The 26,014-nt window shown below is 34.8% G+C and overlaps 5 protein-coding genes across 5 annotated transcripts; all 5 read right to left on the reverse strand.

Moving 5' to 3' along the window:
* Positions 1–690: 690 nt before the first annotated feature.
* On the reverse strand, positions 691–2,369 carry LOC18612120 (senescence-specific cysteine protease SAG39-like). Its single transcript, XM_007048730.3, has 2 exons — positions 1,501–2,369; positions 691–1,406 (listed from the first exon to the last, which is right to left on the reverse strand). Exons 1-2 carry the CDS (start codon positions 1,937–1,939, stop codon positions 814–816), a joined length of 1,032 nt encoding a protein of 343 aa, XP_007048792.3. The 5' UTR covers positions 1,940–2,369; the 3' UTR covers positions 691–813.
* Positions 2,370–3,116: 747 nt separating this feature from the next.
* Positions 3,117–4,325, reverse strand: LOC18612121 (vacuolar ATP synthase subunit D (VATD) / V-ATPase D subunit / vacuolar proton pump D subunit (VATPD)). The gene has a single exon (XM_088808148.1). The coding sequence runs from the start codon at positions 4,323–4,325 to the stop codon at positions 3,540–3,542; it is 786 nt and encodes a 261-aa protein (XP_088664274.1). The 3' UTR covers positions 3,117–3,539.
* On the reverse strand, positions 3,691–9,663 carry LOC18612122 (senescence-specific cysteine protease SAG39-like). The gene is made up of 4 exons (XM_018113956.2): positions 9,225–9,663; positions 8,548–9,130; positions 6,183–6,259; positions 3,691–4,336 (listed from the first exon to the last, which is right to left on the reverse strand). Exons 1-4 carry the CDS (start codon positions 9,661–9,663, stop codon positions 4,329–4,331), a joined length of 1,107 nt encoding a protein of 368 aa, XP_017969445.2. The 3' UTR covers positions 3,691–4,328.
* Positions 9,664–10,863: 1,200 nt separating this feature from the next.
* Positions 10,864–16,359, reverse strand: LOC18612123 (citrate synthase 3, peroxisomal-like). The gene is made up of 13 exons (XM_007048735.3): positions 15,971–16,359; positions 15,674–15,854; positions 14,830–14,915; positions 14,506–14,610; positions 13,695–13,757; positions 13,367–13,476; positions 13,027–13,146; positions 12,866–12,941; positions 12,573–12,646; positions 12,328–12,448; positions 11,834–11,931; positions 11,591–11,714; positions 10,864–11,230 (listed from the first exon to the last, which is right to left on the reverse strand). The coding sequence occupies exons 1-13, from the start codon at positions 16,214–16,216 to the stop codon at positions 11,099–11,101; spliced, it is 1,536 nt and encodes a 511-aa protein (XP_007048797.3). The 5' UTR covers positions 16,217–16,359; the 3' UTR covers positions 10,864–11,098.
* Positions 16,360–18,384: 2,025 nt separating this feature from the next.
* COQ3 (coenzyme Q 3) lies at positions 18,385–25,015 on the reverse strand. The gene is made up of 9 exons (XM_018114313.2): positions 24,724–25,015; positions 24,546–24,635; positions 24,228–24,306; positions 22,837–22,914; positions 20,635–20,683; positions 19,703–19,752; positions 19,283–19,432; positions 18,696–18,776; positions 18,385–18,613 (listed from the first exon to the last, which is right to left on the reverse strand). The coding sequence occupies exons 1-9, from the start codon at positions 24,945–24,947 to the stop codon at positions 18,509–18,511; spliced, it is 906 nt and encodes a 301-aa protein (XP_017969802.1). The 5' UTR covers positions 24,948–25,015; the 3' UTR covers positions 18,385–18,508.
* Positions 25,016–26,014: the final 999 nt, after the last annotated feature.

The following is a 26,014-nucleotide window of genomic DNA, read 5'->3' on the forward strand; positions in this document are numbered from 1 at the left end:
TCATTATTCATGTCTATGATTACAAAGCCCCATCTGGAAGCAGCCCACGTATCCATCAGAATGAAAAGCTTTAGGACTAACTAAGTTACCTTAAATTGAAGCTCAAATGTTGCAAATTCAGTGGAGCGTTCTGACCTTTGTTTAAGGTCTGCCATCATCATTTGTAACACTCAGAACTTAATGATCTGGTGGAGGCACAAGGAAGCAGTGGACTGAATCCTCAACAAAGGGAGCTTAGCTCACATATCTTCATGAATTGCAGGGAGAAGCATAGTGGCAGATCATTTCTTACTTCATATTGGTGAGGAAATAGGTGATTATACTACTCACTCCTCAGACCTGGTAGTTTAGTTCTCGTTTCTCCTGTTCAGTTATCAAAAGAACTCATGCTGATAGTGCTACAAGTCATCATCTTGTTCACAATTTCTATTAGTTATGGCAGTTTGCTCTACTCTTGCCCTCCCAATATCCATACTTCCTTTGCATATGCTCTCTCAAAATCACAAAAGGAAGTTTTAGACAGAAATGGATATTAACTCCATTTAATGTAATCGCACTAGTTTTTCACATTTAGGCAATAAACCTCAATTATATCAATGTCATTTAAAATAAAAGAATAAGATGCGCAAGTGAGACGACAATAGACAATAATTTTTAATATTATAGAAGTCATTCGTTTAGTAACTTCCTTCTTTTACAAATACAAGCATAGGGTATTGAAAATAGGCATCAGGGTTTCTATTGGTCTCGTGTTTGTTTTCACTTTTTATATTACATGGAGAGCAGAACAAATATAGGCTCTGCTAATAAAGTTTATGCAGTAGGGTAAGAAGCTTGCATTGCTATGCCGCAAAGGCCTTCCTTTGCATCAACATCTCTCTGCATCCTTATATACCCCTCTTCGCCCCAGCTAGTGCCCCAAGAGTTCTTCACCAACCAATACTTGGTTCCATCATCATCGGCTCCATAACCAACAGCAGTAACACCATGATCTAGGTCAGTGCCACAGTCTCCAGTGAATACACCACTGGAGTAGAACTGGAATTCATACCCCCCAGCGTCAATAGCAACGGAAACCGGTTGATTTGTAACAGCCTTCTGTAATGCCTCTTCATTGTTGGCTGGCACATCTTCATGCCCATTTATATTGGCCTCATGGTTGGCTTCCTTGTTGGTATTGCATTTGCCATCAACTCCTTTGTAGGGGTAGTCCGATTCAGTTGTTAGGCCTTTGTTGTTTTGGATGAATTGGAACGCATCGTCCATCAGACCACCTTGACAGCCTTGATCCTCACCTTTGGTATCACAGTCAACCAGCTCCTGCTCAGACAAGGAAATTAGCTTACCTGTTGTTAGTTTAGTTACCCCTTCCATGGCTGCCACAGCAGAAAACGCCCAACAAGATCCTGATGAACAATACATCAACAGTTAGAACTCGGAACCAAATACTAGTAACATTTTGGTAATATTAATCTCTTACTATAAGGAATTTGAACATACCACACTGGCCTTGGTCCTTGATAGGAGTTACAGCTCCTTTCTTTCTCCAGTCCATGGTAGAAGGCAATGCAGTAACTTTTTCATATTTGAAAGTTGTAGCCTGGTTGGAACAAATATGGCCCTTGAATCTATTTCGAGAAGCAGTGAACTCGTCGTTTGTAAGATCTGCAAATTGATTGACACCAAGCTTGTAAGGTTTGTCCTTGGCGCGATTGAAAGAGTCAATGCGTGCCACATTTTCTTGGAAAATATTGAAACGTTGCTCCCTCTCATTGTTGTCCTGGTACACTCGTCCATAACGGGCCATCCATTGCTCATGCCTCTCATACATGGATGCATCTTGAAGAGTGCGCGATGTGGCTTCACAAACTAACGCACCGACTATGAAGATAAAGGCCAAACAAATGCATTGATGCAGCAGCAGGTTTTTGAAGGCCATAGCGGAATAGCACCTAGCTAGCTTGCTAGAAATGAAAATTAATGACTTGGAATAATGATGAGGCACACTAACTCTGATGAATTCTTAGACTTATATACTCCTAATTTTCCTCAATTGCACACTTATTTTAGCCTTCTAGCTGCTTTCAGGACACGTACGTCCTGTTTGTCTACGTGCCCTCAAAACCCTTCTGATAAAGACCTGTAATCATAACTATTGCTTTGACAAATATGGTACAATTGTTACAATTAAGTTAAATCCTTTAAATCTGTTCTAGTTGAATGGTAGACTTGTAGTTTATCATCATTGCAAGTGATGGTTTAGGGGTTACAAAGTCTGATTTTGTATTCAAATGCCAAACAAAAATGCTAGCTCTCACACACCGTGCCGTTTCATTTATGTGACAATTAAGGAAATTAATTAAGCAGTCTAGTTTATTACTCAAAGCATTATGAAGTCCACATCAGATTAAAGAAAAATGCTAAAGTAGATATCTATTATTATCGAATATTATGTTAACTAGACGAAAAAAGAAAAAGAAAAGAAAAGAAAATGGCCTAATATTTTATTTAGTTATAAGTTATGTCATTACATATACTCAGACACAATATCAGCCAAATTTAGTAGGCTGGTATAGCCATACATATAAACAAGTGGGATAACTTGCGTGGTAATGTCCTTGCTCTCAAACAAATAATTAGAACCAATCTGGTTAGAGAAAGACAATGAAGCAGGATATGCTGACCATTTTATCATAATGGTAGACTAAATTTAACTTAATTACTAGCTTAGATGTTTTTGGCAATATCATAAGATATGTAGAATATACCGAAAACTAAGCTCACGTCCCTCTATGTGTGTTCATATAAATTGATTGAAATGCTTGAAATTTTCAATAATTAAGTCAGGAAAACTCTTTTTTTTTTTACTTGAAACTTTGCTGAAAGTAATGTACGGTTGCTGTTCTGATTGTCTGGAAATTAAATAGTTGGGATGATTATGTGTATTTGTTATTACTACATCATCCCCAACTCAACCCAATAATATCCCATCCAGTACCTCTTCCATGAATCAAGAAACTTGATGATAATCTATTAACATATAATCTAATTTTCTTCCACTGATATAAGGAAAAATGCACAATGGTTTTTGGATGAAGTGGGGAGAAAACAATCCATGACAGGTAGAAAGTATGGTCTGAAAATTAATCAACAACTCAACATAAAAATACACCCAGCTGCACAAATGTGCGCACTGCATGCACACCAAGCAACTGTTTTCCAGCAATCCACTGCAAACAAAGTTGTAGGTCCTACACACTCACTCATGAGAGACAGTGATTATATCTATATGCATACTGTGAGAGCCTCCCCCAAGCATATTGCAGTAATCAACAAAAAGACCATTCAGGCAACATACCTTAGAGCCTTGAAATTATGTACGTCTACCGTCGGAAAAAGAAATGGTGAATGTCTGATCATTAAATAATACACATTAGCATATAACATTTATTCGGAACAGCACCTAAATAAATAAAGGAATCCCTCACCATCAAACAAGCACCAGATCCTAGGAAAGGGCATACAGACTAGCCTCTTTGTTAAAAAATAATATCTTCGTCCTTCTCCATGGCTGCAGATAACAAATTGTGAGCTGAATTGATTGAAACCCCTTTTTGCAAGGAAATTTTCTCTCCAAACTGATCCTCAGCAAACTGCTTGGCAGCAGCAAGCTGTCTTTCTATTTCCCTCTTCTTATAACCTTGTATCTTCTTTAACCTAAAGAAATCCTCCCTTTCAAGCTCATCCAACTCTCCCTTAATGTAACTTATCGTATTCTCCAACCTTGGCTTCACAACATTCTCTAAAGCATTAACTCTACGATTTGTGGTCTTGATTGCCTCATCAAGTGTTAAGAATGATGTCTGAAGAGAAGCAAGCTCAACTAGAACCTCAATTGCTTTCACATAAGCAGCACGGCACTGTTGAACCTGTTGCCCCCCTCTGGCCAAACCAGTAAGGTCATTCTTGGTCTCACCATCTGTAAAATACTCAAACTTGGGAAGCTTCACCCCAGCAACATTCTCTTGTCGGGATCGAACTTTGAGAGAAGCATTCTGAACATTCTCAAGGACAATGTGTTTAATGTTCTCACCAGCAACATACTTAGCCTCAGTTAGGGCAAACGAAGAGGTCTTCATAATGTCTCCCATTGATTCTTTTGTAGAGACTATCTTCTTAAGAATCTGACGAAATTGTACAGTTAGGGCATCACTCTTCTTCTTGAGAAGCGCATGACCTCTTGTAGCACCCACAAGCCGAGCTTTCATGATTCCAAGCATTGTAACAGTTGGAACCACATTCAAGCGCTGGCTTTGACCGGACATCTTTCAGATATCTGAACCATGAGAAAATATAGGTAGGATTAATAAAAATAGTTAACAAAAGAATGTTTCTTAGCCTACCTTCAAACAGAAACAAAATATATACCAATTATACTGATTCTTTAATCTTAAAGGCACATCTCAACTTAAGCTTAATTTGTCAACACTTTAGTTAACAGTTTTACCAAAGCAATCTTCAAAAAAAAAAAAAACACTTTTACCAAAGCACTTAAATTAGACAAGCAGTTGCATCTAAGGTTCTGCATCAAAAGACTAGAAGACAGAAACATGGAGCAGTAAATAAGAAGTCAAATCCTATTAATTAATTGTCCAATGCATGCATCTTTTAAACAAGAATAGCAATATTTGGCCATCAAAATAAATAGAAGAATAGGGCAAGTTCAACTATAATACCACCAAACAAATTTGTATATTAGACAAAGTTTTATAGCATCATATGTAGACAGAAGCCCAAAAAGCACCCTTAGTACAATATTCATATTTACCATAGCCAATTTGCCCTTATTTCATTCTTTCTTCTTCTGTACAGCCGGAAGTAATTCACCAGCAAATTTAGCTTTATAATAAACCTTCACATATCCAATTACATTTTTTTTCTCCTCTTTCTTGTTTCTTTTCCACAGTTTAATAATCTAAACATCATTTTTCTCTCTTTACAAAATCTTCTCCAATACAAACATGATAATTAGTTTGGAAAAGTAATTAAAAATATATTTTTTGCATGTGTGAGTGCCCATGAACGCCCTAAGTATCTGTTTAGAATTTGGGAGTAAAATTTTCAAACCTATTTGCACAAAACTAATAACTAAAAGCCCAAAAAAAGCATAAAATTTTACTAAAACAAGAAGGACAGCAGTATATATATATCCCAAATTCTATACATATATAGATGTGTATGTGTGTGTGTGTGTGTGTGTATATATATATGTATGTATGTATGTATGTATGTATATGTATACATACATACACATATTTATGAGTATCTAGTCTATGCTCATGCAACCATATCTAATAAGATCCGCTCAGCAAAATTCCACTCACAATTCAGCATCGCATGCAAAACCAGAAACCATTATGGAAAGGGAAAAAAAAGCCATCCAAAATACGAGAACAAACCAAAAGCACTACCACAAAATAGAGTGATGGTGAGTACCTAAGATTCATGATCAACACTCCGACTCAAAAGTGAGTATCAAAAATTCATGATAGACACTAGGACTCCAAAAGATCATGGATCACAAAGATATTCTCAATATTATAACAAATCAAAGGGGAGAAAAAAAAAATAGAACCATTTGCCCCTATAATGTAATTCTCGGGCTAAAGAAATTTTCTGTTTTATTTCTTTTGGTTTGGCTAGTTCAATGAGATGTATGCTTGGTGCTTTGGCGACACAGGTAGCGTACAGAGAGAGAAATCTCCCATGTAAAGGATAGGACTGATTGGACTCAATTCCAGTAAGGCTTCAATACAGCTAATTTTTTCATTTTTAACTTGTTTTTAAACTTAATTTTCAAATCTCCTTGCATTTGAGTTGAATTGAATTATCAAAATGCAAGCCACGATTATGAAACTGGAATCAGATTCGAGAATTTTCTAATCAGAATACAAAATTTTCTCCTTTTAATCTTCTAATCGGAATAAAAAAGTAACAATTAAAATGTGTAAACTTAAATGAAAATTCCACCGATCAAACACTCCAATAACAAACCCCAAATCAAATTATCAAGTATATATATCTTTTTTAAAAACGAAATTGAGATCTAAAACAGTGAATGAATGAAATCAAAGGAGAAATTCGAAATCGAGGAAGAAGAACCTGAGAGAGAGAGTCTTTACTGGTAATCAGAGCGGAGATTCGCCGCCGGGGTTCGAACTTGGAAGAATGAATTATGCTTGGAGAAGTATTTTTAATGTAATTTGATTTTGATCCGTCTGTGGGAATTTGGAACGTGATCGAGGAAGGTGGGGTTTAAATAGGTGGGTCCCAGATGCCACTGCACTGCTTTGTCTGGGATTTGGCGCTTCATTACTTGGCTCCTTTGTCGGATCCTCTTTAATTGCACTAATTTTACTGTACATGGGTGTGATCCGAACTGGCAAACATGACCCGACCCGATTTCTTCCGTGTTGAAATCATGCTCGTCCAATTTGATTTGGTTAATGGACATGTATGAAAACACCACGTGTCATAATGTATTCCATATCATTTACGCTACGATGGTATTATTTATCTTAATTTATTTGACAAATATGACAATAATATTGAGGCATTTGAAGTTCTTTAACCAAAATAAGACTTCCATTTGAAATTTAAAGAAATTTGAAAAAGAAAAACATTTTGACTACTCTCTCAATTTTATTTTCTGTGTTCAATTTTTCTTGGAAGTTCCAAAATCATGTTTTTTTATTAAAAACCATGAAACATCAAATTTATAAAAAAATTAATTTTAATATAGTAAAATGGGATAAACTCAAAAATAAAATTAATCTTGTAAAAGTCAAATAAGAACAAACAAAATATGAAAAAATCACTAATTTCTAAAATAAAAAGTTGATGTAGCTCAAAATTATAAAATCCATTTTGAGACTCAAAAGCAGTATCTAATATTCTTCCAAACAAATTAATCACCTGTTATCCATAACAATCTAAATATCATATTCTTGTAATATGATCATATGTTTTATTTTTATCCTTAAAACTTTCAATTCATATAAAAAAATCATTTCATCAACTTAATCATTAAAAAAAACGTAAAATGTATTCAATTTCAAAATTTTATCATACTTTAACTCAAATTTATTAAATTTGAGAATGAACATTTCGTCTCCAAATAACAAATGACAATTACATATATAGTTTGATTACTAAACTATCTATGACCCTAAACACTACCCTTCTTTGAAGCTAGATTGCACAATCCTCCTCCATCATCTTTTTCATCATCCATAACCCAAACCTGTAATTCCTCTTGAAACAATGTTCCAAGTCTGTCACGACATGCGTGGAGATACAAAGGAAATCCAACTTTACTTGGAAATCAAACCTATAATTCCTCTTGAAACAATGTTCATGTCTGTCACTACAGGTAGCTCTTCTTCCAAACCAACTTTTGATATTGGTTCTGCTGCGATAATGTTAACAAGATAGTCTTTGTTCATGCTAGTCAAATGAAGATGTAGGTGCTGGTAGTTCACATCTATTAGATTTGATTATGAGAATCTAATGACTAAAAGTGGATCTAGTAGTGAACTTGAAATGGACTGTGATGAAGAAGAATAATATGATATTACTAGTAATGGTGTTGATTGGATGTCTGAGAATGCTAATCAAAATAGTCAATTAGATGGTAACGAGAATATTGAGATTGAGGATATGGTGATGCACGATACCCTTGATGAGTTATTTGAGCTTGGAACTGATGTTGAAGAGACGTATCATGGAGGTTCTGATTTTGATAGGGAAGGTATAGATAGCCATTGATAGGTTTATGGCAAAAATACCTTATGCCCTTGATGAATTAGGAAAAGGAAGACTTGTTAAGGACACATTGTTTAACAATGTTGATCACTGAAGGGAAATCCTTACGAATTATGTAATCCAAAAAGGACAAAGATAGTAAGGATCAAAAATGACAAGACTAGGCTTATAGCTTGGTATGAAGAAAATGGTTGTAATGGGAAGATCCATGCATCTATTATTATTGCTGATAGAAAAACATTTAAGATTAAGATATGTGAGGGTGAACACACTTATACAAGAGTCGACAAGAATCATATTACTAGATCAAGTGCTTGGATAGTAAAAAAGTTTGGCTCTTAAGTTGCATGTTGAACCAAATATGTCATAACTTAATGCAACATGAATTGAACGAAAACTATGATTTGACTATTTACACTCTGTAGATTTCGTATTCAGACAATGAACACCAAATCTTAACAAGTGCTTAAAAAAATAGAAAAGAGTGGGCAAGGGAGGGAACTATTATACAAATCGCCATTGACATTGATTAAGGAAGTCAATCCTTTAGTAACAGAGAAACCTTTTTCTTAGTTTTCATAAAATTATACATCTGTATGACGGTTGAAATTAAACATCGGGATTCCCATATGGGCTTCCAACGTGTTTGTTGGCAATGTTCGTAGTACATTAACAAACACAGCAGCATATATAAAATAGGAAGGAGTGTTGGTTTATGTAGTAGGGTATGAAGCTTGCATCGCTATGCCACAAAGGCCCTCCTTAGCATCGACATCTCTCTGCATCCTAATGTAGCCTTCCTCGCCCCAGCTAGTACCCCAAGAGTTCTTCACCAGCCAATACTTAGTCCCATCGTCATCCACTCCATAACCAACTGCAGTAACTCCGTGATCCAGGGCAGTGCCACAATCTCCGGTAAATACTCCACCTGAGTAGAACTGGAACTTGAACCCCCCAGCATCAATAGCAACAGAAACCGGTTGGTTTGCGACAGCCTTCTGTAAGGCGTCTTCGCTATTGGCTGGCACGTCTTCAAATCCGTTTATCTTGGCCGCATGGTTGGCTTCCTTGTTCGTATTGCATGTGCCATCAACTCCTTTGTAGGGGTAGTCCGATTCAGTTGTTAGGCCTTTGTTGTTTTGGATGAATTGGAACGCATCGTCCATCAGTCCACCTTGACAGCCTTGATCCTCACCTTTGGTATCACAGTCAACCAGCTCCTGCTCAGACAAGGAAATTAGCTTACCTGTTGTTAGTTTAGTTACCCCTTCCATGGCTGCCACAGCAGAAAACGCCCAACAACATCCTGATGAACATTACATCAACAGTTAGAACTCAGAACCAAATAGTAGTAACATTTTGGTAATATTAATTTCTTACTATAAGGAATTTGAACTTACCACACTGGCCTTGGTCCTTGATAGGAGTTACAGCTCCTTTCTTTCTCCAGTCCACGGTAGAAGGCAATGCAGTAAGATTTTCATATTTGAAAGTTGTAGCCTTGTTGGAACACATATGGCCCTTGAACCTATTACGAGAAGCAGTGAACTCCTCGTTTGTAAGATCTGCAAATTGATTGACACCGAGCTTGTAAGGTTTGTCCTTGGCGCGATTGAAAGAGTCAATGCGTGCCACATTTTCTTGGAAAATATTGAAACGTTGCTCCCTCTCATTGTTGTCCTGGTACACGCGTCCATAACGGGCCATCCATTGCTCATGCCTCTCATACATGGATGCATCTTGAAGAGTGCGCGATGTGGCTTCACAAACTAACGCACCGACTATGAAGATAAAGGCCAAACAAATGCATTGATGCAGCTGCAGGTTTTTGAAGGCCATAGCGGAATAGCACCTAACTTGCTTGCTAGAAATTAATATTGATGACTTGGAAAAATGATGAGGCACACTAACTGTGATGAATTCTTAGACTTATATACTCCTAATTTTCCTCAATTACACACTTGTCTTAGCCTTTCCAGCTGCTTTCAGGACACGAACGTCATGTTTGTCTACGTGCCCTCAAAACCCTTCTGATAAAGACCTCTACTCATAAATATTGCTTTGACAAATATGGTATAATTGTTACAATTAAGCTAAATCCTTTAAATCTGTTCTAGTTGAATGGTAGACTTGTAGTTTATCATCATTGCAAGTGATGGTTTAGTGGTTACAAAGTCTGATTTTGTCTTCAAATGCCAAACAAAAATGCTAGCTCTCACTCACCGTGCCGTTTCATTTATGTGACAATGAAGGAAATTAAGCAGTTTAGTTTTCTTACTCAAAGGATTGTAAAGTCCACATCAGAATAAACTTATGAGAGACTATGAACAAGGTAGGAGAGTTAACCAAGGCATGGTGAGTACATTGCATTTTAATTATAACTAGCTTTGGCAATATTAATTTTTGGTGGATTACAAGACGTTTATTTGTTTTGAAATTGGAATCCATAATCTGGTCCATGATTACCATTTGAAGAAGACATTGTTGGTTTCTATTATTATTATTTGAAAGATATTATCAAACACGTTTTTTTGAAAGGAATATCATCAAACGCTGAATGAAGAGATGGAGATAAACATACATTCATCCCTAAAAACTAAGATATAACAACATGCCAAATTCAAATATTACCAACCAAGATTCATATTATCGAAGGACTAAATAAACTAATACTGTGTTGTTCCATTCCTGATTTCTGGTTACCAGATCCAATTTCCAAACACTGATAATGGTCCACATTTCAAATTTGAACAGTTTGTTGCGTCCATACATCCAACTCTTATGTGTCACAACACCAGATATTATAACGTTCAACTGACATTAGTTAATTTCTTAAGCAGGACAACCAGCTGACTCGAATCAATTTTTCTTTTGCCATGGCAAATTTGTTGCATATGAAGTGAACCCCAGGAAAGCAGGACTTACGTGTTCCAAACCTAAATCTGCGATGTAACTCTTCCTCCCTAGGAACACCCTTGGGCCTAAGATAGCTAGCTAGCAAGTGCATTCTTCTACATCTATACTTGATGTAGAAATCTATTAACCAAGTACAACAAGAACAAGTTACCATTTCCAAGCTCACCAACTCAAGTATTTTAAGGTCTAAATTATGCGACATAACACGTATAACAAGATTAAGGGGCCAATGCATCAGCTTCTGCCTAAAATACACTTTTGATGTAGAATGCCACTGATAAAGAGGTACATTTATTTTCCTGGAGATAACCCATGCCATTTATTTCTCTTGCAAAGCCTTTTATAATTACAATAAAGACTAAACCCCAGACCCAGCCAGTCGCCGCCTCGAGGCATTTGATATGGATACTTGACTAAGCTTGTCTACTTCAGTGGCTGCCATCCGCTCCTTGAGTGGCATATAATGCCGCAGCCATACACCGGTATAAACCTGAAAATTTAAATGGAAAAAAGTGAAATCAAGATAGGGAACTTTGGTAACTGTAAAATATCTTATCACAATTCAAAATTTCATAATTCCTATCACTTGAGGCAAAGTGGATAGGGCAGTTCCACAGCCAAAAAGATGGAATGAGAAGGAAATTATGGGAGCCTTTCTTCAGGGCTCTAAGTCTTTCTATACTATTTAGGTAGATTTCACAACAAATCACATCGCAATAGAAGAAAATAACATGCAGCTTGGCTTATGTGCCAAGAAGCTGGGAGTGAACATGTCAATAACATTTCTTTGAGACCATCGAGATCATCATAATCATGAAAATATAATATAGATTTGAGTCTTGAACTATACCTGTTGTGGTCTTATTATCTTCGTATCAGGGTCATCTAGAGACTCACGCCAGTGTGCCAAGTATCCAGCCATTCGAGGAATTGCAAATAACACAGTGAAGAACTCTGATGGAAATCCCATTGCCCTATTGAATAAAACCTTATAAGTCACCAGTCTATAACACGTGGAGGAGGAAAACTAGCAATATTTTATGCATTTGTCCAGTTTTTTACAGTAAGCAGAGAAAATTAATGATATATTTACCGGTATATTAACCCAGAATAGAAATCAACATTTGGATAGAGCTTCCTCTTAATAAAATACTCATCAGATAATGCAGCCTTCTCCAAACCAATAGCCACCTGCAAACCACCAAAGAAATGGCATAAAGAAGCATATTAAAACATTAATGGAAAATACAGCAATCTTACATAAGTGTATAAATGTCCCTTAAAACTAGTAAGTGCAAACAAACTATAAAAGCGTTTTCATCTTACTAATTTAAACCAAGTTTGAAAAAGGAAAATATTATTTACACAATCAGCCATCTAACTCAAAGCCTTGACCAATGCCAGACAACAAGCTTTCAGAAATATAACTGAACTCCCATTGCATGCCCCATTATATGTGATCAGCTTAGATAACCATGGACGAGCTCAGGTTTAATATGGAGTAATTAAAAAATAATCAACAGAGTAGGCATGAGAAAAAACAATTGCCTAATGTAAAATAATAAAATTTGGAGGGTAGATAAACACCTCAATAAGAGGATCCCGGCCAACAATAGAAAAAACTTCCTCCGCCAATTTCTTTATCACCTTTGCCCTTGGGTCATAGTTTTTGTATACACGGTGCCCAAAACCAGACATTTTCCGCTTCCTAAGGAAATGAAGATGCATTTAAAAATAAATAAAACTTTAGAAAGAAAATACAGCATGCTGCATGTGGAACCTTTAGCTTCCTGTCACTTAAACTAACAGCAAAATTTATATGCACCATTCACCTGTTCTTGACACCCTCAATAAACTCTGGAATGTTTTCAACTGTTCCAATCTCACTAAGCATCTTGAGCACAGCCTACCAATCAAGAGAACGAAAACAAGCTAAGAGTACTGATGCACAAACAGCTTGAAAGAAAAAAAATTGATACTCTCAAATAACCAAACAAACAGATATAACAGCAAAAGTTAAATTGTTTAGTCTACACTAGCATATTTTAACACCATTCCAGTGGAAATTGAATTTCCAGACCACTACTGATAACCATGGATTTATTATGACTTTGTTTCTGCATACCTCATTCGCTCCACCATGAAGAGGACCATATAGTGCTCCAACAGCTCCAGCTAGAGCAGTGTATACATCAACTCCACTGCAAATGTAGATACATTCTGATATTTAATACAAGATTTTTTGGTTGTTCTAGCACAATTGTGCTATAACATTAATATACCTACCCTGATGCAAGATGTCGTGCAGCAGCTGTGGAACAGTTCATTTCATGTTCTGCATGTAGTATGAAAAGAATGTCCAACACTCGAGCAAGCCGAGGATTGGGCTTGTAAGACCGATTGCCCCTGAAAGGTTTTTAAATAGATACCTTAGTTACGCAAAGGAAGGCCTAATCTTATGAGTGTTCATTGCCTCCTAAATGAGGATGACAAGATAAAAGAGCATTAGCAATGATCAACGAAAATAAAATCTAGCACCAGAAGAGAAATTGTTTCTTTTCCCCAAAGTAATTTGTAAATCTAGCCAATACGCTAATGAAAGAATTAAAGGTGCAAAAGTGCATACATTGAATCTAGCATGTAGAGGAAGTTTTCAGCATAAGAAAGGGTGCTAGAAGGGAGAACTGGAGGCCTTCCTGCCATCCTCAAATAAGCTGCTGCAGCAACGGTTGGTGCCTGCAAACAAAATATTAATTTTGTATTAATCTCTCGACAGAATGTAAATAAGTAGCAATCCCAAGCCATAGATATAGGCATGGTCCATCAGAGAAGGGACAAGGATGTAAGTAACAAGTTCATGTACCAGAGTGGAAGAAATATCAAGCATAAAACAGAATCAACTTCCTTAGAGAACAAAAAACAGAAAGAGGAAAAAGAAATTGAATGGTGCAAACCTTTCCAAGAATGCGTGCTATTTGTTTGTCCCTCACTTGTTTTGACCGATAAAGATCTTGGCCCTACATTAATAATAAATGAATGATCAAACACCAGGCAAGCTAGAAGAATAAAATAATCTCATAAAGATTTTTAAATTATTATTTAGAAAGCACTGCAGTACAGTAGAAGTTCATGTCTTAACAATGCTATTCAAAAGTAAAGTTGCCAATAAGTTAAGCCCGAAGCAAGCATTGGCAACAAGAGATACCCCAATAGCGTTGCTCTAACAAAGAACAGGAGGTTATTGCAAATTGTTCACATTTTAATGTTTTCACAATTGCTTCGCTGCTAATCTGAGGCTAAAACTACACTTGCCTTCAATCTTGCCATACTGCCAGAGCATGTTTATATATAGAAGGATCAGGTTAAACCTCCTTATTCTGACCCTTTTTGTAAAAGGTTACCCCATAGTGTAAATATATATTTATATATGAGAGAGAGAGAGAGAGAGAGAGTTAATTTCTTACAACTAACTTTTAACATTTGGAATATAGCCCCTCAAGACAGGCAACTAAAGATATATACATAAAATTTTATATCTGTCTTAAAACAATTTGATGTTACTCAGAACCCTTAAAATTGCAAAACATTTGCCCTGCATAACCTATTTTTTTCTCTCTATAACTATCACTTCTCTCTCAATTCTCTGCTCTCTACATTTTACTCTTACGGACCCACATCCATAAGCATACAAAACGCTAGTGCAACATAATGTCAACTCATATGAGTCTTCCTAAAGCATTTGTTGAAGCTTGACTATCAACTTACCCTGAGAGCAGGATTGGCATCAGGATGAAAGACAGAAAGAGCACTTATTGCACTGACAAGTACACCCATTGGATGTGCATCATGAGGCATTGATTGTATAATGTCCTACAAAACAGAGATAAGAAAATACAGGTTAAAGAACTTCTGCTGAACTAGCAGGAAAGAACCCAGTAAACATTATTCTCAAGTAAAACAAATCCTGAATTTCAGCCCTTAAACCAAAGAAAGTAGAAAAGTGAGGGAGTACATTTATCATAAACATCAAGCAAATTGCAGCATCACAGGAATAGACATGGTTTAATGCTAGAAGAAAGAAAAGCATACCAGAATCCCTTGTGGCACAGCGGAATGCTGAGAAACAGCAAATTCCCAGTCAGCTAACTGACCTTCAGATGGCAAATTCCCATACACTGACAAAGAGGAAGCAAGTTACATAAAACACATAACCAAATATATAAATAAATGCAAAATTGCAATCAAAGACACAAGAATATAAACCTTTATAGTCCCAGATAATTAGATGAAATTATCCTCAAAATAGTTTACAATTGAATTATTAAGTTAAATTCATGTTTCTCATATAAACAATGAGAAAGGTGCGCAACTATGATTTTATCCTCAAATAGTCAGTTATTAGTTAATCAAAAAAAGGTTTTGCTTTAGATGCATATCAACAAAATGGCATAAAGTTTCTCTTTACACTTTAATTGGGAGTCCAACTCCCTTTAGCAGAGTCATAACATCCTCCCTATACCCCTATCTACCATTGATTCGATTTCTTCTTTTTCTCACTTTTCTCACTCCTTAACCTCCCATTGATCTTCACTACACACCATGTCACAGAATTTACATACAATCTCCATGTGCATTGATTTTAAAATGGGTGGCACCAATGGGTTCCTTTGATCTAACAAAGATTTCATTTGATTTGGTAAGTCTGAACTATCTTTCCTAAATAAACTAATAGCTTTGTGAGTTAGGATTCATAAACTAATCCACGACTCTATGCATGCAATTTCATGTGCATAGTGTTACTTATACCAAATTGTTTTTCCTAACAAAAAAAAATAATTTTAAATTTACATGCATACATTTTTTTTCCACAGAAAATTTTGAAACAGTCACAGTTCGGATAATGAAAGGCGGTGTCTGTATTTGTAAAGCTTACATAAGAGGTAGGCTACTTCCAAGAACGTGGAACTCTCCGCCAATTCCTCAATTGGGTACCCTCTGTATCTAAGAATCCCTTCATCTCCATCTATATAAGAAATCGACGACCGAACCGGAGCTGTATTCAAATACCCCGGATCATATATTTTCAGCCCCTTGTCATTTTTCCCTGTTGTTATCTACAATCATATTCAGGGTTTAAAGAAAATTAGATCTCTTACAAATCAATATCAGATAATTTAAAAATAAAAAATAAAAGCCTGACAAATTGGTTTAACTTTGAAAAAAATATAACCTTTTTGAAACCAGTAGCTTTGACAGTGCCTTCGCTGGAGACAGGGACCTCGTATTTCCTTCCCGTTCGCTCGTCGACAATGGTTAACGAACCGCCGACAGAGCCGACGGTCTGAGCCGACACGCACCATGGTTCGAGGACGGTGGAGCTGAGGTTCTGGGAGGAGCAATCAGGAGCTGCCAAATGAGCAGAGAGCACGGACAACCGTGCCTTCACTTTTGAAGATAGCTCTTCCTTTGATGGCATCTTTTTTTCAAAAGAAAAATTAAAGACAAATCTCGAAAGAAGAAGAAACAAGAATTTCTTGAGATTTAAATGTCTGTAGGATCAAAAGTGTTTCGTCTTTGTTTTTTTTTTTTTGGCTTTCTATATTCGAAGCTTATGTTTTGGAAATGTGATACACACTTACACAAGAATAAGAATTTCTTTCGGAATTGTGTTTTTCTAATTGTGGGGATTAAATTATAATTTTTGCGCAGGGATTTTCTTTTCTTCTTTTTTTTTTTTTTTTGTCTTCACATTCTTTTCTACTTACTTTGCCTTTGTTGACACTGCAAAATCACGTGCTACATAATAGAAAACTTCTTTTTTTTAGCCTATCCAAAAAAAAACACTTACTTGCTTTCCTTTTTTCCAGTAAAAATGTTGGTGTCTATGGATTTCTTTTTCAGAAATACATTATATTATATATTTATGTTTATATTATATTTATATTTACTATTTTTACTGTGGCTTTGATTTTTTTCTTAAATTGTTTTGATTAGATATATATATAGGGTAAGGATCGTCTAAAACTATGATATTAATATGATATACATCCGGGTACAGGGTATTCTTTTATAACTTTCTGAGGTCAACGGTAATGGGTGTATGATTAGATTAAAACGAACGGAAATCGAAGCCGGAAGACTGTTCAAAAGTGCCACGTAATTCGTCACTGCGTTTTAATTCTAGAAACTGTGTAAAAATGTGACTCCCAACTTGGAGACGCTTATCTATCAGTTAAGGCGGGGTCCATGACGACTTGGCTAGACGTTGTAATCGGTCGCTCTTGTAAACTCGCGATTTGTTTGGAGCACGTGTCTTCGACCGTCATAATCGCCACTTGGCAGATGAAGGTAGCGTGTGGTGGCGTATCGTCGGTTAGGAGAGTAGGTCTGAGAAGAAAAATAACGTGTGCAAATTGGAATAATCCTTGGAATTCTCAATAGCAATCTGTTATCTGTAGGTGATGACTTGGATGCTTTTGGTTTCTCTTTTCAATGTAAGTGGGGATATCCCCTCCCTTTCTTTCTTTCTTGGGAGAAATATAAAAATTTTGATAGAAAATACATTAATCTTTTAGTTTTAAAATAACTTTTTTTATCTCTCTAAATTTGGTCCTCACCTCCTTAAAAAAGTAATAATATTAATTAATTAATTAATTAATTTTATATTGTGATCCTTTATTAATAATTTATTTTTCCTTTTTTTGTATTCAAGACTTTTTTAATTATAAAACTATGAGACTTCAATAGGGTTAAAGTTATCTCTAATTACTTATCAAATTAAATTTTAATTAATTTATATTCTAATTCAATTGTATGTATATATATAGTTTATTTTTAATTCAACTATATATTAACTTTGAAATGAATGTACCAAACTATCTATAATTAAAAAGAAAAACTTATCATTAATTTGAAAAAATGGTTAGTGGCAAAGAATTTAATTAAAACCAAACAAAAATGAAGAAAGGAGGAAAAAAAAAGGGAAAAGTAAACATAATGATGGTATTTTTAGTATTTATAAGTAAACTTAAACAAATATTAGTTTGATTATTGGAATCCTGACACTAGTAGCTTTTTTCAAGAGAGCTAAAGAGTATTTTTCAAACTATTGGGAATAAATTTATTTTTAATAAAACCTCGTAGTTGATAATTATTTCTCCTGATTGAAGTAAATATAATTAAGTATATTTAAACATAATTGAATTATAATGTAACCTAATTAAAATTTAATGTGATTCGGGTTAGACATGATATTCAAACTAGTTAAATTCTTTAATTGAATTTATAAATAATTAAATCTCATGATTTTGCAATTAAAAAACAAAAATCTTGGATAGAAAGTAAAAAAATAATAATAAAAATATTGAAATGAAGAAACAAAGGGGCATAAGCCAGATGGTAGGAGCACGAATTGAGGAAGAAGTGCCCTTGAATCTTATATAGCTTTGTTTATTGACGACATGAATATTATTAAATGAAAATCCGTGTCAATTAATAGCTTCGTTATTTTAATACATTGTGTGTTGTTGCACGTGTAAGTTCCGTCCAAGGTAACCACTGAGAATACTATTTCTTTGCATCTTCTGGGACAAATGAAATATGCCAAGGTTAAAGAACTCAACTAATAACTTGGCTGTACCAATATGACCTACAAATAAGATTGTTATTTACTATCAAGGCAGATCATTATAGACTCTAAATTACAAACAAACAAACAAACAAACATAACAATTGATACAAAATCTGACATATTGTACACGATTATTCATTAGTTTTCTTTAGTACCAAAAGCAATAAAATTAACAGAGATATCATCGGACAGAGACCATCTCCTGGTTAAGGGGTTGTACACAAATCCGGCCATCTCTTTTACCTGCACAGCCAGCCATCACAAAGGTTAGTCATACCAACAGGAAGAGTTCAATTATCAAAGTGATATTGCATGGTTTGCTTACATCAATTGAAGCACGCTTCAAAATCATGGTGAGTTCTTCTGGGGTAAGGAAACTTGACCATTCATGCGTCCCTTTAGGAAGCTGCACAAAATCAAGAGTCACATGTTGTTAACGTATAACTAGCAACTATGATATACAACAACAAACATCTAAGAACTGCCAGTGTTTTAAAAATGTGCAGAGAATGCTTTTTGTAACTTTTGAGGTGACAGCTAGGTCATGCTTGTTCCAGTGACAGTAGCCATACAAGTTCTGCAGGACACCAAATCCAGTTCTAAACAATACTATCTCATGGGAAATCTATACTTGTAACATAATTTAGCCAAATTTTTGAACCTGTATTCCACATTTTGCATGTGAATAAAAATGTATAGATGAGAAAAAAAAACATAGAAACAAGACCTCAATTAGATTAATTTTCAGGCAACAAGATGTTAAGCATCAAAAGCAGGTCCTGAAAGTAAAGGTAAAATCTCTACAAGGAATTTGAATAAAGCACTTAGACATAAGGGTAAAATCACACACATATCAAAGCAGAAAAATAAATTTGATGTGCTGTACTTAAAAAGAAAATAACAGAATCATACCCATTGGAGCAGGTACTCCGCTGCAACAATGGCAGTTGCATATGATCTCATAGAACGGTTAATTGTTGAAACCACAGTAGCCCCTTCATGAACAGTTAATGCTGCGAGAGACTTGCAGAATGCAGCAGGATCTGCTACATGCTCAATCACCTTGAGTAAAAGTTATTGATTTACCCCCCAAAAAAATAAGATGGATGCAAATTTACAACAAGGCATATAAAGAATGATTGAATGACTAAGATTTATTAAATGCTAAGTAACTTGAATAGGCCATAAAGTTTCTCTCAGCAATAGTGAGAGCAACATCAATCATGGTAAAGAACTAAAGAAGATCATAATAATAGCACTCTTTCAACAACCAGTGGAGACAGTTGGGGAGAGAGAGAGAGAGAGAGAAGTATTTGCCCAGAGGGAGCATACCTCTAAAGCAACCACAGCATCAAACTTTCTCTGTTCATCAACCAGCTTTTCTGTTCATGAGAATGTATCCACATAAGCTATCATTTGAAAAAAAACACCAAACAAACCCATAAACGGACAGAAATGATAAACTAGCAGTAACAATGATTCTTTATAACACTCATAACTAATTCAAATCAGCCATGTCACCCCCTTGGAACACAGTGTAATAAAAACAAATTTATTGGAGTCAAAATTACAATCTGCAAACATCATATATGAGCTATCAAAGTGCATGTGACCATCACATGCACCCAGATAAAATGGTTACAACTTCAATGGTCTCCAATATCTTTCATTGATTAAAAATATGAGCTATCAAAGTAGTACATTAAAATTGACCAATTAGCCAACTAGCTGTATCTACAGCTTTCACACTCTGATACAATGTAGAAACTTGTTTGAAGCGAAAAACGCTGAAAGGTCACATTGGATGGAATACAAACCCAGGAGATGGAATGTTCACCACAAACAGAAGAAATCTACTACAGTTACCATAAATTTGAGTAAAAAACCCAGTGGCGGCAAATCAGCTAGCATTTCTCATTTGCATTGAAAAATTTTCCAGGTTATTGGCTCATGAAAGTCAGCCAAGCAACATCCAGTTCATTGTAAATGGCCACTTACACAGAAGAGAATCATACATATGGCAGTTCTAACAAATATTAAATTTGGCTACATTTTACCATTCAAATATCAACTTGGTTGCAGTGTCAGAAGAGGCAACCCAACAACAACAAATTCCCACACTTCAATTCATCAAGAAATGTTACTTTCTTAAAGATTTAAAAAAGGCATGCAAAACAAAGAAGCAATGCTCATTTCAACACACCATAGATCTAGGATTATCAGAAAGATTAACCTACTGCGGAAGCATTAAGATTAGAATGTACCTGCTGTTGTACAACAGTATTCAATAGTTTTAGTTGTTGGATCCAAATTCTGTAGAAACAGGTACCAATTTCAGGTCTTGAACACAATAACCATGATTGAGATACAGGCACTTGTCAATGTAAACTCTAAACTTGTAATATGGTACAATAGTACTCAGAGACAAAACATTCAAACTTGTAATTTATCATTATACTAAATTGGAGGTTTCAAATGTACCACTATTTTTTTTGGGGCAATGTTACCACTCAACCTCATTTTTTGGTGCAATGTTACCATTATCTGGATGGAAGAGGAATATTCCATCAAAAAATCTCAATATTCAGTGAACTCTTGCCAACTGAAGAAAAATTAAAATAACTCTTTTATAAGTTTCAACTAGATAAATTAATCGGATTATTTACAAATAAAAAAAAAGAAACACAAGAAAATATATTTTTATGTATTTAAAACATCTTTCTTTTATATTTGTACAAAAATCTATAACCATTTTTTTAATGTTTGATATTTAGAAAATTATATTTGTACCAAAAACCATTTTCTAGTGAAAATACAAATTTTATTTCATTTTTCCTTCTTTTTTTCTCTTCTTCTTTCCTTTTTCTCTGTTTGCCTCCTTGGCCACCAATTTGGAAGGAGCACCAGCAGAGGAAAGTCGTCACAAACCAAAACCACTTCCAGAGGCTGAATCCAGCGGGAAAAGGTCAAATCTCCTTCTACTGGTCAGATTTGGTGGGGAATGGCGCTAGATTCGACCTCACAGACTTTGGGCCAGTGCTGATTGGATGTCCAAGGCCATCAAGAAAGTTATTAGGTGGCAAAGAGAAAGAAAAAAGAAAAAATATTAATTTTTTATTTTCTTTTACATGTTACTATTTGTTTTCTAAATTTATGCAACTCACAAATGTATTTTTTATTTTAAAAATAATTTTGAAATATAATTCCAATGTTTAAAATATAAAAAGAAAATAAAAATGGTTATATATTTTTTAAAATATAAAAAATATGTATTTTCCTACAAATATAGAAAATGTTTTAAAATGTTTTTAGAAATTTCAATAGCATTTGATTTTCTTTTTTCTTTTCGGTATTTATCCCTCAAATTTATCTATTTTTTTTTATTTCAAATTTACCTAATTTAAATTTTGAAAGAAAAATTAATTATTTTTTCCACATTAACAAAAGCTAATAGAATATTGGGATTCCTTATGGAATATCCCTTTTCCATCCAAATGATGGTAACATTGTACCAAAAATTGAGGTAGAGTGATAAAATTGCACCAAAAAAACAAGTAGAGTGGTAAATTTGTAGCTCCCAATCTTGTAAAGTGGCAAAAGTTTGAACTTTATCTCTCAAATTTGTAGAAAGAACCAATGATCTATAATAAAAAAAAGAAATTTGAATTTGCAAAACACAGCACCAGCAAATACTTACAAGCCATGAAATAATCAACAAAATTACCAGAATACAAGTCAAAATATTTCTGGAATGAAAACTTAACTCAAATCAAAAAGGCTTTTTCTAAAACTTTTAATTGAATAGGTTTAGATATTTATTTGAGAAGAAAATATATTAATGATAGGAAGTAATTAAAAACAGAGATAGAATAAGTAGGAAATCATGAATTTGCTTAGGATGATTTCATAACAATGCAAATTCAGACACTGTGGACAAGCTAGAATGACTTGACCATTGACTAAATCTGTCACTTCAAGTCTTGAAAACTTCTTTTACGTGAAAAATATCTAAGGTATATCCATCACCCACCTAACTAGCTTGTTGTGCCTAACTAGAACCAGGTAACACCTTTCCTTCTCAAGAAAGTTCCATATAAGTAACTTATGCCTGATAAAATAACATAATCCAACTTGAACATATTGTTTAAGAAATACAAGCTGTAGTTTTAAAGACAAAATGTAAGTAAAAAAAAGCCTTGACAACACATAGTATATTCAAAACCATATTCCTAAAATAGATCAATCATTAAATACGCAATAACAACCTATTTATTTTTTCAAAACCATGTGCACTTATCAATACTAAAATCAGCCAAGATGTACAAATGCATGGGGTAACATGAATAGAAGTGGTAGTGCTGCAAAAACTAGAGCATGTTCTACTATGAAAGCATACACTTGCATGTAGAAAATTTAACACTATTTACAAATCATGAGAATGCTTGAAAAGAAGAAAAAGAGCATACAGCATGAAGACGGGCTATCTTGATGTTTTGCTCTACTGCATCAATTCCAGTGACAGTTGCTCCCATTCGAGCCAAGGGCTGAGCGGAAAGAGAAAATAATAAATACCAGCAAAAGATCAAATTTAACATGAACGGTTTGCCTCAATATCTAAAGAAAGAAGAAAAAAAAGATATGTGATAGATTTCCACTCCCCTTTCTGGTTTCCATGTTTCCTCTTTTTTCTTATCCATTTGTGATTTTGGCCATATGAGCCACAACTTTCTACAATAATCACTTCTGCAAGCCCATTTATTCCTCTCCCTATTTGTAACATTTCATATAACTTCCTAAATTTAAAATCCTTCTCCCATTCAAGGTAACCACTGTGTGATCGAGGTCCCAAGTTGATAATGTGAAGAGAAGGAACCTTTCTACAAGCACCAGCAACTTCATATCTAGTAGCCAAGTCTGCTAGAGTCATTTTGGGTACATATTGGAGACTCATTGGGCCTGGGCAGGTAGCTCTTTCCTATCTCATATATCCTCCCCTCCACACACTTCCCCCCCCCCCCCCCCCCCCCCTCCCCCAACCTCTTCTTATTCCCTAGCTTCCAAATTTGAGACCTGCAGGATGTGTTTCAGGTTCCAGCCATTGGGATGTCCTCTTGGGGATAGAGAGTCATTTCTTGACTTTGCCTCAGTATTTGTTCCTCAACCATTCGATTCTCATATGGCAGGGAATGGCATTTGATTAGTCACACATACAGCCAATCCAAAAGCCTTGGTATCCAAGTAGCAACAACATCACGAGGAACAAAACATGCAGGACCCTGTTTCCCCAACTTGTTAATATCCTGGTTGTTAGTGGCATGGTGCCTGACCAGGATTTGACCATTTCACAACCATATTTTCTACAATTACAAATTGAACATAGCCACTACTTTCCAGTCAAGTAGGCTTGACTCCATCCTCACTACGTTGACCAATAGGAATTCAAGAGACACAGAGAAACCCCATAATATCATATTGTTTTAGGGTTATATTAACTTATTCTTCCATAAATTTCCTAAAATTGGATTGCCAATGAATGGAACTAATGTAAAATGGTGAAATGCTTAAAGAAGATTGTGTTTATATAGTAATGAAGAATTTGAGAATATCTAAAACGGAGAATTTAAGGCCAATCAATATGAGGCAACAAACACAGGATTTTCCAGAAATATTACGCAACAAAGATGTCATTTACTGAGAATGTCATTTGCAATAAGCTGTTATGTGACTACCGATTAGTGGCGCTTTTGAGTGAATAATGCAAGGGACTAACTAGAAGTAGGTGCATTGCCAGAATTTAAAAAACTACTAAATAATTTCTTATATGAAGAAAATTCCAGTGGCAGACATGCATAAATACCTCTGAAAGAATTCCACCACCGCAACCAACATCTATAATCCTTAGTCCTTCAAAAGGCCTAGCACAGAGAGGATCCTTTCTACGGTAACCAGCAATCATCATATAAACCATATATAAGATCAAACATGCATAAACAAACACGACCAGTGCTTAAAATGAAAATTCCCAGACTAAAAGTTCAAAATTTGATGATAGGATAAACTGCAAAACCAGTATGGGAAAAACATAGTTAAAATTAGTATTTCCAGATGCTAAAAAAGCCATCCGAAACAAAGTCAGCTGGTAAATTCTAGTGTTTCTGAAATAGAGGCAACATACCCAAAATGTCGGCAAAGAGTAGAGCGGATGAAAGCTAGCCTGGTAGGATTCATAATATGCAATGGTTTGAATGGACCTTCAGAATCCCACCTGCAAACAATCAAAATGCTCAAAAAAATCATTAAATATTTAAATTTATTTGTTAAATTGGCCTAAGAAACCCCCCATTTTTACTGACCAAGTATCGGCAATGGCAGAGAACTTGGCGAGTTCGGGTTCCTTCAAAGAAGAGGGAGTTGAAGAAGGCTTGCTGAATCTGTTGTTAGATTTGGACTCGATGTTATTTTGAGGTTCGGAAACAGGGAGTTGAGAAGGTAAATCAGAAAAGAGCCTCACATTGGAAAGGTTTCTCGGAAGGAATCGGAACCACCGAGGTTGGCTTAGGAGCTTTGAAGAAGCCATCGGAAAATATGCTTCAGATTCGGAGAGTTGAGAGAAAGAAACCCGAAACGAGGTTTACAAGCTCTGAATGGGCTGCAACATTTTGGCCCATCCATAATAACCCCAAACAAAAAAGCTTTAACTTTAATTCATGGGCTTCCATTTATGAATGCTTCATTTCTCTTTTGCTGCTTAAACTAAACCCAAGTCAATGTTTCATGAATTTTGGCTATATAATTTACATAGAATTGTAACTAATCATTTGATAATTTTACCTCTGCTGATATGAAAATCCTGCATCCTGGCAGCATCGCAGAGGTCAAATTCTATCATGATAAATATGTTAAGACAGTTGATAGGTTAAAGATCTTGAGACATTGGATCATTCCTTGGAGAAATACAATTGATAAGTATGTTTTCTCATGATAACTTTGTTCTTTTATGGGTGAATTTGTAAAATTAATTGGGAAATAACATAGTAGGTAATAAGCGTAATACTTGCAAATACTCCTCAAATATTGAAGAAAATTTAAATAAATTTTTATTTTTTTATTAAGTTCAATCAGGTTTATGTACTTTTATTGTGAATCAAATAAACTTTTTATTATTAATAGTTAACTAATTGTTATTAATTAAAATATTATTTATCATTTTTATATCATGTAATACTAACAAAGAATGTGAAAAATGTCACATGATTATATCATCATATCACATCAATAAATTTCATCATATCTATTACGGCATGTCAACATGCTAAATCAATGCAACATTGTATAGGATGACAAGCAATATTTTGACTAATAACAATTAATCAACTATTAGTTATAACAACTTTGATTCAAAATAAAAGTGTAAAGATTTGATTGAATGTAATAAAAAAATAAAAATTTATTTGAGTTTTTTTAAATAGTTCATAAGCTTTTTTATGCATTATAACTAAACAATACTTTTCCCTATCCAAATTATATATACAGTAAAGACAAATTAATATACATATATAATATTAAATATATAAAAAAATCGATACAGATCAACTCAAGTGTAATAAAATTTACTTGGTTTTTATATAAAGATAATACATTACC

This window comes from Theobroma cacao, chromosome 1, assembly GCF_053813885.1.
Source record: "Theobroma cacao isolate CCN51 chromosome 1, ASM5381388v1, whole genome shotgun sequence".
In the NCBI taxonomy this organism is placed as follows: Eukaryota; Viridiplantae; Streptophyta; class Magnoliopsida; order Malvales; family Malvaceae; genus Theobroma; species Theobroma cacao.

Excerpts from the sequence above, each read along its gene's own strand:
- LOC18612123 (XM_007048735.3), bottom strand. The coding sequence starts at position 16,216 with ATGCCATCAAAGGAAGAGCTATCTTCAAAAGTGAAGGCACGGTTGTCC. Across the intron at positions 14,916-15,673 it reads GGAAGTAGCCTACCTCTTAT|TGTATGGGAATTTGCCATCT; the intron begins GTAAGCTTTACA and ends CCTCTTTGTCAG. Across the intron at positions 13,758-14,505 it reads ATGCCAATCCTGCTCTCAGG|GGCCAAGATCTTTATCGGTC; the intron begins GTAAGTTGATAG and ends TTATTAATGTAG.
- COQ3 (XM_018114313.2), bottom strand. The coding sequence starts at position 24,947 with ATGGCTTCTTCAAAGCTCCTAAGCCAACCTCGGTGGTTCCGATTCCTT. Across the intron at positions 24,307-24,545 it reads ACTCTTTGCCGACATTTTGG|AAAGGATCCTCTCTGTGCTA; the intron begins GTATGTTGCCTC and ends TGGTTACCGTAG. Across the intron at positions 18,777-19,282 it reads CGGAGTACCTGCTCCAATGG|CTTCCTAAAGGGACGCATGA; the intron begins GTATGATTCTGT and ends GATTTTGTGCAG.
- LOC18612122 (XM_018113956.2), bottom strand. The coding sequence starts at position 9,663 with ATGGCCTTCAAAAACCTGCAGCTGCATCAATGCATTTGTTTGGCCTTT. Across the intron at positions 9,131-9,224 it reads CAAGGACCAAGGCCAGTGTG|GATGTTGTTGGGCGTTTTCT; the intron begins GTAAGTTCAAAT and ends AATGTTCATCAG. Across the intron at positions 6,260-8,547 it reads GCGATGCAAGCTTCATACCC|CATTAAAAATACTTCTCCAA; the intron begins TACTACATAAAC and ends AAAATCAAATTA.
- LOC18612121 (XM_088808148.1), bottom strand. The coding sequence starts at position 4,325 with ATGTCCGGTCAAAGCCAGCGCTTGAATGTGGTTCCAACTGTTACAATG.
- LOC18612120 (XM_007048730.3), bottom strand. The coding sequence starts at position 1,939 with ATGGCCTTCAAAAACCTGCTGCTGCATCAATGCATTTGTTTGGCCTTT. Across the intron at positions 1,407-1,500 it reads CAAGGACCAAGGCCAGTGTG|GATCTTGTTGGGCGTTTTCT; the intron begins GTATGTTCAAAT and ends ATTGTTCATCAG.